Source organism: Cornus florida, unplaced genomic scaffold (genome assembly GCF_030987335.1).
Source record: "Cornus florida cultivar Cherokee Brave unplaced genomic scaffold, ASM3098733v1 CherokeeBrave_3.0.0_Hap2_Chr05, whole genome shotgun sequence".
NCBI lineage: Eukaryota > Viridiplantae > Streptophyta > Magnoliopsida > Cornales > Cornaceae > Cornus > Cornus florida.
Genome location: NW_026775575.1, coordinates 71,273,802 through 71,285,649, shown reverse-complemented (window position 1 = coordinate 71,285,649; position 11,848 = coordinate 71,273,802). Strand labels below are relative to the sequence as shown.

The following is an 11,848-nucleotide window of genomic DNA, read 5'->3' as shown; positions in this document are numbered from 1 at the left end:
ATCCTCTCAACTACCACCCAAGTCAAGTACACAGGCTCGAAGCATATCCTCCAAGATCTGGATGGTACGCTCCGACTGGCCGTCCGTCTATGGATGAAATGCAGTACTAAGGTGCAACGCTGAGCCAAACGCTGCTTGAAGTCCTTCCCAGAACTTCGAGGTGAACTTAGCATCCCTATCCGACACAATAGCCACTAGAACTCCGTGCAATCTCACAATCTCTTTCACATAAAGTACACCGAGTGTCTCTGCATCATCTGTTGCCTTAATAGGCAAGAAGTGAGCCGTCTTGGTAAATCTATCGATAATGACCCATACGGCTTCATTTTCCCTCCGTGACCTAGGAAGACCTGTCACAAAATCCATTGCAATCTCCTCCCATTTCCACTGCGCTACCGGCAATGGCTGCAATAAACCAGCTGGTCTCTGGTGCTCGGCCTTCACCTGCTGACAGGTAAGGTACTTAGCTACAAACTGTGTAACATCATTCTTCATTCCATTCCACCAATACTGACGTCTCAAATTGTGATACATTTTGGTACCACCCGGATGAACTACAAAGCGGGAAGTATGAAACTCCCGTAAGACATCCTCACGACAAACTGTAGGAACAACCAACAAACCCCTAAACCGTAGACCTCCATCTGCATGTAAGGTCCAATCCTTCACGATCTCGCCACTGGAGATCAAAGTGTAAATGGCATCCAAATCTGAATCCTGTCTCTGTGACTCAATCACCCATCTAACAAGAGTGGGTTGAGCCACGAGACTAAACAAGAATGCTAACTCACTGCCATCATCATCATCATCAAAACAATACAATCCCATTTCAACCAAATTTTCCAGCATCTTCCATTTCCGAATGGCTAAACTAGCCAAAGTCCCACAAGAGTTTCGGCTTAAAGCATCAGCTACCACATTTGCCTTGCCAGGATGATACTGCAAATCAAAGTTATAGTCTTCTAAGAATTCAACCCATCGCCTCTGTCTGCTATTCAAGTCCTTTTGGGAGAAAAGGTACTTGAGACTCTTGTGGTCCGAGAACACCTCAAATCTCTCACCATACAAATAGTGTCTCCAACACTTCAAAGCAAATACAACTGCCGCTAACTCTAAGTCATGAGTAAGGTAGTTAAGCTCGTGAGTCTTCAACTGTCGAGACCCATAAGCCACTACTCTATCATCTTGCATCAGTACACACCCCAAACCATCACGTGAGGCGTCATAATAGATCACATAACCCAAACCACACTCAGATATCACCAACACCGGAGCCGTAGTCAACCTTGTTTTCAAGTTTTGAAATGATGACTCACAGGCCTCATTCCATGCAAACTTGATCCCTTTCCTGGTCAATTTGGTCATAGGAGCTGCCAAACGGGAAAAATCCTTCATAAATCTCCGATAATAACCCGCTAGGCCAAGGAAACTCTGGATCTCAAAGACATTCTTGGGTTGCTCCCAACTCAAAACTGCCTCTACTTTTGAAGGATCAACTGAAACCCCACCTTCCGAGACAACATGTCCCAAAAATTTCACCTCTTGTAACCAAAACTCACACTTTTCATACTTGGCGTACAAACGGTGCTCCCGTAAAATCTGCAACACTATACTCAAATGGACCTCGTGCTCCTCCCGAGTCCGTGAATACATAAGAATATCATCCACAAAAACTACCACAAACTGATCCAAGTAATCGTGGAAGACACGGTTCATTAAATCCATGAATGCCGCCGGCGCATTGGTTAAACCAAAAGGCATAACAAGAACTCGTAATGTCCATACCGCGTACGAAACGCGATCTTTGGAATATCCTCCTCTCTAACCCGTAACTGATAATATCCTGACCTCAAGTCAATCTTCGAAAAACAACTGGCTCCCCTCAACTGATCAAATAAATCATCTATCCTTGGTAAAGGATACTTGTTCTTGATGGTGGCATGATTCAACTTTCGGTAATCAATGCACAACCTCAAAGAACCATCTTTCTTCTTAGTGAACAAGACCGGTGCACCCCACGGTGACACACTCGGTCGGATAAAGCCTTTCATCCTTAAATCATCAAGTTGCTTCTTTAATTCTTCTAATTCAATCGGTGCCATACGATACGGTGCCATAGAGATTGGCGCGGTACCAGGCATCAAATCAATAGCAAATTCTACCTCTCGGTGTAGAGGCAACTCAGTCAAGTCCTCCGGAAACACATCCAGAAAATCACGCACAGCTACTGGATAATCAACCCCATAAAACTCAACGTCATCATCGGCGAAAAAACTAGCCAAGAAGAATGTCTGCCGATCTCGACCCCTAACACCATAAAATGAATGAGTGAGAGGATCACACCGATCTCCCACAAAACAGAAACAATCCCCATCCGGTGTACACGCTGAAACTCTGCCCCTGAAACAATCAATGATAGCTCTGAAGGATGACAACCAGTCCATCCCAAGAATGACGTCAAATCCCATCATCTCGAGAAGGATGAGATCGAACTCAAGAACACGTCCGACAATTATGATGGAATAACTCCTACAAACTCTACTAAGAGCAACTGAACCCCCGATAGGCGTGTCAACACAAAGCTGTCTGTCTAACTGACTGACCTCTAAACCCAATGCCCGTGCAAATGATAAAGCAATGAATGAATAAGAAGCACCGAAATCAAATAATACACGAGCCCAAGAATGGGACATAAGAAACATACCCCTGACAACTGAAGGACTGGATGGTGACTCGGCTGGAGTAAGTGCCAACACGCTACCTGGGTCCTCTACCCCTGAGAACTTACTGCCTGATAGCCAGACTGCTGAGTAGGTGCACTCGAAGAAGCTCCCCTACCAGGTCGAGAACTCTGGGCTGACATAGTTGGCTGAGACGGCTGAGGTGGTGGTGGTGGTCGAAACCCTGACTGAACTGTGGCAGACTACATCTGCCTCTGCTGTAAACCTCCACCTCTGCCCAAACCACTGCCCCGCTGTAGACAATCTTTCACCCTATGGCCCTGCTGGCCACACCCGAAACATCCACTAGACGCCACCTGAATCTGAGTACACTAGAACTTGTGATGCCCTGGCTGCCCACACTTGAAACAAATCATCTGAGCTACCTGTGTCTGAGTGTATTGGGACTTGTAATGTCCCAACTGCCCGCATCTGAAATAAGTAACATTCGGTCTAAAAGACCCCATGGACACTGAAGCTGTGGGTGCAGATCTGACTGGCTGCTGTCCTCTGAACCCTGACTGCTCATGCTTCTGCTTCTTACTTGATTGACCTTCAGAGAAAGTACTCATACCCCTATTGTGCTTGTAGGACTCCCTGATAGCCTTGTTATCCTTACTCTCAGCCTCAACCACTAAAGCTTTTCGCACTGCTTTTGTATACTCTGTCGGTTCTGAAGCAGCTACAATTGGCCTAATGGTAAAATCAAGGCCATCAACAAATTTCTCAATCTTTCCTTCTTCATCATTAGCAATTCCCGGTGCAAACCTCAAAAGTGATGTAAACTTGTTTTTATACTCTGTAACTGTCATACTTCCTTGCTTTAACCCATCAAACTCCTTCTTTAGTTCCCTCCGCTTAGGCGCTGGAAAGTACTTCTCATAATACAACTTCTTGAATGTAGCATATGTCATAGTATCCATATTATGGGTGTAAGAAACGGTCTTCCACAAAATCTCAGCATCACCCACAAAATTGTAAGTAGCCAATGTAATCTTCAACTTGGCCGTTGCCAAATTCATGGCATTAATATGCTTCTCCACCCTATCCATGAAACTATTCACAACAAGCGGATCTGGACCGCCCTCAAATAGAGTTGGCATCAATTTCACAAACTTTGCAATGTGGTAAAGAGTATCATCTAACTCATTTTTCTTTGGAGGTGGTGGTGGTGGTGCCGGTGGTGGCACAAACTGTGACGATGACGCACCTGTCGGTCGATATGCATCAAAAATAGCCTCCTGAATGGCTAGCCTCAACTGCTCCCTATTTATCTGAAAAGGTGGGTCAACAGTCCCCTTCGCTTGTCCCTCTCTTGGTGGGACCAAATCACGTAATAAGATATCTTCCTCAACTTGCTCCTGATCCCTTTCCAAGGGATTGGAGCTAGAACTTTCCCCGGGATCCCTTCGTGTTGCCATGAAGCTATAAGAAAAGGAAACGGATCAATTACGATGACACTAAAATACGCACGAGAACGGAGTCCTCACACGAATGATTTGACAAGAATGGAAACACATAAACACTTTCCATACTTCCAAAATACCCAACTAAGGATAAACATAATCATAATAATATACAACAACATTAACCACTTAACACGTAATGATATAAGCATTTAAACAATTAAGCATGCCTTTCAAATAATTAAACACCTTAACACATAAACATATAAGCATGCAATCACGTAAGCAATTAAACAAGTAAGCAAATAACTCAACTCCCCATGCAATCCTAGGTAGGCCTCTACCCGTCGTTCTAATGGTACTCGAACCATGGCTCTGATACCAAATTTGTAACGACTCGAAAAGATACTAAAATAATAATAAAATCTATAAAAATTTTGGCATGACTTCCGCAGAAAATGTCCCTCAACAACCTGTAGAAATACAAAAATAAATGCAATGGCCTCACTGGGCCTTAAATCTAACTTATCCTGTCCCAACGCACAATTCAAATATTATACTACATTCCCAAAATAGTTACATACATACAAAAGTCCCATTCTTCCATCTCATCCAAACATGGAACCCACTTAAGTTACATCAAATTATAGTCCATAAAATGTAGCTAGAATTAAAAGTCCATAGCTTACAACATTATACTAATTAAACTAAAGTGTCACAAGGTAGTTAATATTATATTTACAAAATATTAGAGTCTAATACAAAAGATAACAAAATAGAATGGGTCTTCAAGCTCATCTAAACCTGTGGTGGACCGTCGTCCGCCACCTCTTTTCCATATCATGAAAAAATGTTAAAAATAAGGGGGTGAGCATAAGCTCAGTAGAAAGTGTCTAAGACACACTTCTTATGTCCCCGTGAATTCATACAATGAATAGATAAAAAGTGAACGGGATCATCCATCGAAAACACCCATTCTCAACCACAATAACAACTATATAACAAATATCAACCAATCACAAATTTACCACGATGTCATGAAGTGCAATGTTATGCAAATGTCACTCCCCATTTCTGAAACAATTCTGTTTCAACAACCAAACCGTTAGTGTAGTCCGACCCAAGGCACCTCCATGGTGTCATGAAAGGAAGGTTAGTTAACTATCCACGACCACAAGGCACCTCCAAGGCGTCGCACCAGGCCTAGTCAACTCAACTACATTCCCTTCTAGACTACACCAACATCACGGACCACTAGGCGCCTCCTAGGCATCCGGTTTTCACAACACTTTTAGAAAATATTTTCCCCAAAACAATTTTTATTTTGTTCTAACAATTATTTTTCCCCCTTTCTCTTTCCCAATGGATGCATGAATACTTCATGCTTCAAATCATTAATTTAACTATATATTTTCACACATTTCCATTTACATTATCATCACAATTTAATGAAAATTTCTAAACATTCCTTTCCTTTATTTATTTATAACCATAGCATCCATTTTTCTTCAAGACAATAAATAAATAAATAATCATAGAAACATACAACACATTAAACACTAAGCATGCTCATTTATATGAACTCAAATAACACAAGGAGCACAATTATCATTATAATTACAAAGAACTACAACAATAACAAGCTAAGTAATTAAAATTTAGCATGCTTAGAATCAAATTTAAGGGGAAAAATTCACCAAAGGCCAAGAAATTGTATATTAGAACACCCCTACCTCAAATTGATGAAAACCCCCAATTTGAGCCCAAGAACCCTAGAATTTTGAACTCCTTGGAGTGCACCAAATGATGATTGGTTCCTATGAAATTGACGGCCTCGACGAGCTCAACAATTTTGCTTCACAATGTTCTACCAAATTCCCAAAGGAAAAAGCAAGATCAAGGTTTGAATGGTGAAGGCAAAAAATAAAACAAATGGTCCAGGGAGAGAACTTGGAAACTGCCGAGAGAGAGCATCTGTAATGGCCTTATGGCCTTTTTGATGTTTTTAATAGTGGTGGGGCCCACTTGTTTTATTTCTTTTTCTTTTAACCTTAATTATATATATATATACATATAAATCACAACATTACAGTATTTTAGTAATTTTATTTGTAAAAGCATATGTGAACTTTTGTGGTTAAATTGATGAATTGAAGCATGAACCGTTCATGCATTCATTAGGAAAGAAAAGGGGGAAAAGTGTTTTAAAACAAATGAAATTGTTTTAGGAAAATGTTTTCTAAAAGTGTTGCGAAAATAGGACGCCTAGGAGGTGCCTAGTGGTCCGTGATGTTAGTGTAGTCTAGAAAGGGGTGTGGTTAAGCTAACTAGGCCAGATGCGACGCCTTGGAGGTGCCTTGTGGTCGTGGATAGTTAGTTAATCCTCCTTTTCGTGACACCTTGGAGGTGCCTTAGGTCGGATTACACTAACGCTTTGGAAGTTGAAACTGAAATATTTCGGAAGTGGGGAGCGACATTTGCATGACACTGCACTATAATACTTTTGAATTTTATCATTTTCAATTTTTTGGAATTTTTGTCATTGTAAGGGCATTTTTGACTTTTCTCGTTTTGTGTGCCGAACACCATGAAGTATGCCGGTTGTGTCCGTAAGTTAGTTTGGGGTATTTCATTGAGTTCAGGACTCTTTGAAATATAAGGGTGATCATTTTGGCATTTTTCCCTTTTTTTAGGCTGGACTGTCCTCTATGGGAGCCACTGTCAGAATTGTCGCGTACGGGGGTGCTGGTTGAGCCCATTTGCATCTCATATATTTTATTTGATGTGTTTTATATGGATGTGATTTATTATGTGTGTATATATATAACTATGGTGTAAAATAAAAGAATAAAAAGAAAATTTTAATTAAAAAGTGGTAGGACCAACCACCACCATTTTTATGGCCTAGAGACCACTTTGGTCTTATTCTCTCTCTCTCCCCAGCTATGCATTTCTCTCTATCTTTTCTTGTTCTTTTTCTTTTTTCTTTTCTTCTAAATTTCAATCCTAGATTTCTCCCTCAATTTTTGAAATTTTTAGATGCCGTTTGCGGCAAATTAATGAGCGCATCGAGATCTTCGATTTGGTTAGAGCAAAAGTGGTTTTGGTGCACCCTAGTAATTTTGAAATTAGGGCACAAAATTGGGAGTTTTTGCATCTTAAGAGGTAGGGGTTTCTAATGTGCATTTCTTGCTCCTTTGTGATTTTTCCTTCTTGAATTGTTGTCTAGCATGTTAATTGTGTTGATTTTTCTTTTAAAATGATTAAATTATTGTAAACAAAGTATGTGACTATGTTTAGTAGAAATTACATGAAATAGCATGCTTGTATAAATTAATTTCATTTTCTAAATGTTTATTATGCTTAATTATTGATGAATGCAAGCATGTTATATATATTTTTTTTAGAAATTCTTGTAAAGCATGCTAAGTGCTTTGGACTTGAATTAAATGTATGATTATGAGAATTGACATGGCATGAAATGGTATGATGCATTCATGCATAAGCATTGGGAAGAAATGGGAAAATGATTTAAAAAGGAAAGAAAATGATGTAGGGAAAAAGATTCAATATATTAAAGAATTTTGGGAAAACACGGACGCCAAGGGGTACTGACCGCGGCGTTAATGTGACCCAGAGGAAATTAGGGAAAACCCCTAGCATGGTTGAACTATCTCGGCCCAAATGATGCCGCAGGGCTACCAAGGGTCAGGGACAGTGGCCAATCCTTCTCTCGTGTCGCCAAGGGGGTACTGAGGGATGGGTTACATTAGCAGTTTGAAAAGTGATGAATGGAAGTGATTTTGAAATGGGGAGCGACATAGCATGGCATTGCATTTCATGGCATGACATTATTTGTTTTTAACCTTGAAATTGTATTGAATTCTTCCTCGATATAGCATGATCAAGTTTCCTTTATTTCTATTCATTACTTGGATTCATGGAGTCACAAGAGGTGTGTCTGAGGCACTACCTATTGAGCAATTTGCTCATCCCTCTATTTATTAACATTTTTAGGTCACGAAAAAGAAGTGGCGGATGACGTTCCACCACAGGCCTAGTATGGATTAGATGATTATTTTGTTATTTTTTTTTTATCTAAGTTCCTCTATTTTTGTAAAACTTTGCATATTGTATTATGTATTGAGACTTATGGACTCTTGTTATTATAACTCTAATCATGGGTTATAACTTTAATATAAGTTGCCTAAACGTTGTAAGACATGGACTTTTGATTTTAGCCAAGTTTTTGGGACTATAATTATGATGTTTGAGTTGAATGGTATGTGGTTGTTGCATCATGAAAAGAACTATGTTAAGGCATAATGAATGGATGAAAGGAATGTTGAAATATATTATTTGCATTGTGTGTTAGAATAGGTTAGATAAGTTTTGAGAGTCTAAGAGAGGCCATTGCATTTTTATGCATTTTAACAGGTTGTTGTAGGACCCTTTTTAGCAAAGGTCATGCCGAATTTTTTTTTATAATTGGTATCATTTTAGAGTCGTTTCAAATTTGGTATCAGAGTGATGGTTCAAAAACCTTTAGGATGACGGGTAGTGGCTTACCTAAATGGGGTATAAGGTCGACTTGCATTGATTGTGTACTTGTGTTTATGGTTTTAAAAGGGCATGTTTATTTGCTAAGTGTCCACATGCTTACATGTTTAATTGCTAAAATGTGTGTTACATGGCTATGTCGATGAAATGTATAAATGATTGAAACCATGTTAATTGCGATATGATGACAAATGTGATTTATGTGGTAGTGGCAAGTGGTAGGCACGGTGTGTATAGGTTTATTTTAAATGATAAGGTGGCAAATAGTGAGCACGGTTGGTGCAAGCATGTTTTATATGGTATTGTGACGATTATTTAGGTATGGTTATGCAAGTAATTTTTTAAAAATGAAAGACAGGGTGTTTATTTACTTTTAAATGATGGGACACGATTATATTATGGTATAGGGTATGGCTATGATGTATGTGTGTTCACGTGTGCACATACAGTTGCATGCGGGATGCTTGCTGGTACAGTAAAGTACTTATTGCAGCATTGATGGTTGTGTAGGTTTTGACTTAATTAGGGGAGGAGCTCAATTACTCCAGGGTTGTTTGGGTGCCAGTTCTTATCGAACAAATGGCGTAGGTCTTTAGCTCATGGATCGAACTATTCAGTGCATGGTTGCTTCAATTTTCTAGTTATTTTTAGGGCATAGTGCTTGGGGCACGACCTTCGAATGATTGCTATGGCACAGTACGATGTCCATGGGTGAGACGTATGAGTTTCATGTGTTAATGTATGGGTTTTGTAGTAAGATCAGGTGTACAGAGTGAGGGTTTTGTGAGAGAAAGGTATGACCTTAGGGGGTTAGTGTTTGTGACTTGGGTCATGGTTTAGTACAGAGGTTCTTTTCGAACCGATTTGTGATACGTATGATAGAGGTTGCTAGAGTCACGAGTGTAGTCTATTGGTTGTAAACGTGTATTTCGAGTATTCTAGTACGGTCTAAGGCAATGTGTTGGTTATGGTTGTTGAGGGGGGGACTTGTTGGACTCTGTAGATCTAGGGTGACTTAGGCATTGACTGAAGTTATGCTAGTATTGGGTGATCGGCTGTTTGATGTGATTTAGTTCATGGGTTGTAAGAGTCTGTTTTAGAGACTAGTTTGTCGATGAGTGATTCCTATTTCATAGCTATAGGAGTGTCCAGATACTTGACTCTTGGTGAGTCGATTGCATGGCTCGGTCAATGAGTAGGGTTTTGGGTTGGCGCGGCTGTCTAGAGAGTCTTGAGGAGGTGTATAGCGGTTAGTTTTAGTTGTATAGTGTAGGATTGCACAATAAGGCAGGTAGTAGGGGTCATTGGAGTGTTTGGCTATTTACGGATAAAGTGATAGCTGGTGAGTACTGTGTTATCAAATGAATTGTGTTTTAAAATTTAAAAGTTATGGATTAGGGTTGTATTTCAGATTGCGTCTGGAGTATCAGGAGATAGTGCTTGTTGTTTGAGGATTCGAAGAGATAGACCAATGATTGGAGTGATTGGGATGAATTTATTTTATAGGTTAGTTGGTAACTCCATTTGATTTTTTTTTTTTTTTTGTCGGGACCAATAGTGTTCAAAGGAACAGTGAAGAAGGGAGGTAGTGACGTTGAACCTGGAGTGTGAGGTTTTCTCATTTAGGCAAGTAGATCGCCTTAGAAAGAGTGGATTGAGTTGTCAGTTAAGTGTTAATGATTGATGGCATCATTGATGGTATTGAGGTGATAGTTCGGTGTTGAGCATTCTGGTTTTATACTCATTTTTATTTTGAGGATTTGTAGGCATGGCATTGCCATGTTGAGGTTCTTTTCTAATGGTATACAGTGATCATTATAGGGAGTATCGAGAGTAATGCTTGTTCTTTTGTTACGATGATATTGTCTTAAGGATATTTGGGGAAAGATCCTTTAGTAGTAGCTTAATGGTATGGTAGGATGATAGGATAGAATTGTGGTTGGAATGAGTGGCAGCAAAGGTGTTATGGTTTTGTAATGTGATGCTTAGTGTTGATGAGCAAAGCGGTTTGAGGTACGATCCAAATGCGGTTTGGAATGCGAGTTGTTTGTTGTGTGTTGTCAGGTAAGTGATGGATTGTGGACAGTGTGGTCATTAGAGTCAGTGAGGACAATGTTGCCAGATAGGAACCCTTTTCTTTTGGCGAGTTAGTGGGTTATTGTGAGTAAGGTCACGGGTCTTGTGTGCACGGTGTTTGAGGTAGCGTCACCTTAAGAAGTGGAAGTGGAATGGATGGTAAAGTGTCATTTTACGACTTAGAGGTTGTCATTTGGGAATGATGGTTTCCAGATGGAATGGGACGCGGTGTCTGAAGGGCTGTGTTTCTTTCTAGTATTTGTGTGTCGTGAATGTTGGTAATCTTGTCTGGTTAGTTTTCGTCGGCATGAGTATCGCGGTGTAGTGCATATGAGGTTCCGTGTTAGTAGTATTTGATGGTTCGTTAGTGGAGAGGTCGCCTAGATTTGTGTTCGTAGTCTCGTATGTGTTTCCAGTTTGTTCGCCTCATTGTATGTAAGGAGTTCATTTTATCTCAGGTGAGATTGGGTGTCCATGGTTGAACGATTGGTGTGTAACGTGTGACAAGGCGTCGGGTACATTTAGGTGCGAGTCATCAGTCTCTTGTGAGAGTGGGGTTCGTTACCCTCTCCGTTTGTTCTAGTCCTGGTAAGGGCATCATTTGTCGTGAGTTTTGTTCACCATTTAGGAGTTATGCACATCTATTGTTGGACGAACCTGTGTGTGATTTGTTGCGGTGTTAGAGTTTATCGGTGGAGGTCCTGGTTGAATGGGTTGACTCACTTCCACAAAGGGAGGTGTAGTCTTGGGTTCTTGTAGTGCATAATTTGAGAGTAATTTTGACTGGTAGAATGCGAGGCACGGGTTGCCGAATAGGAGTTGTGTTTTTGATGTTTAGTATTAATAGTGGTGGCTAGGGAATGTGTCATGAACTGTACGTTCGAGAAAAATTAGGTGATATAATGTGAGTCATGTAATCGGGTGTTTTTATTGATGTTGATTTGAGTATTGCCTCAAGGACAAGTGTTGGTGTTCTTTAAACGTTATGCAACTAGAAAGTTAATGTGGGATTTCATTGAAGAATAATGGGAATGATTGACTTTGGTTTTAAGGTTTCGGACATGAGATGGTCGTATTGTGTGTTTT

General features: G+C 40.2%; 1 protein-coding gene across 1 annotated transcript; it reads right to left on the bottom strand.

Moving 5' to 3' along the window:
• Positions 1-3,052: 3,052 nt before the first annotated feature.
• Positions 3,053-4,141, bottom strand: LOC132309451 (uncharacterized). Its single transcript, XM_059807758.1, has one exon. The coding sequence runs from the start codon at positions 4,139-4,141 to the stop codon at positions 3,053-3,055; it is 1,089 nt and encodes a 362-aa protein (XP_059663741.1).
• Between the last annotated feature and the right edge of the window lie 7,707 nt (positions 4,142-11,848).

What these genes read in the sequence shown, in the direction of transcription:
- LOC132309451 (XM_059807758.1), bottom strand. Translation starts at nt 4,141, where the DNA reads ATGGCAACACGAAGGGATCCCGGGGAAAGTTCTAGCTCCAATCCCTTG.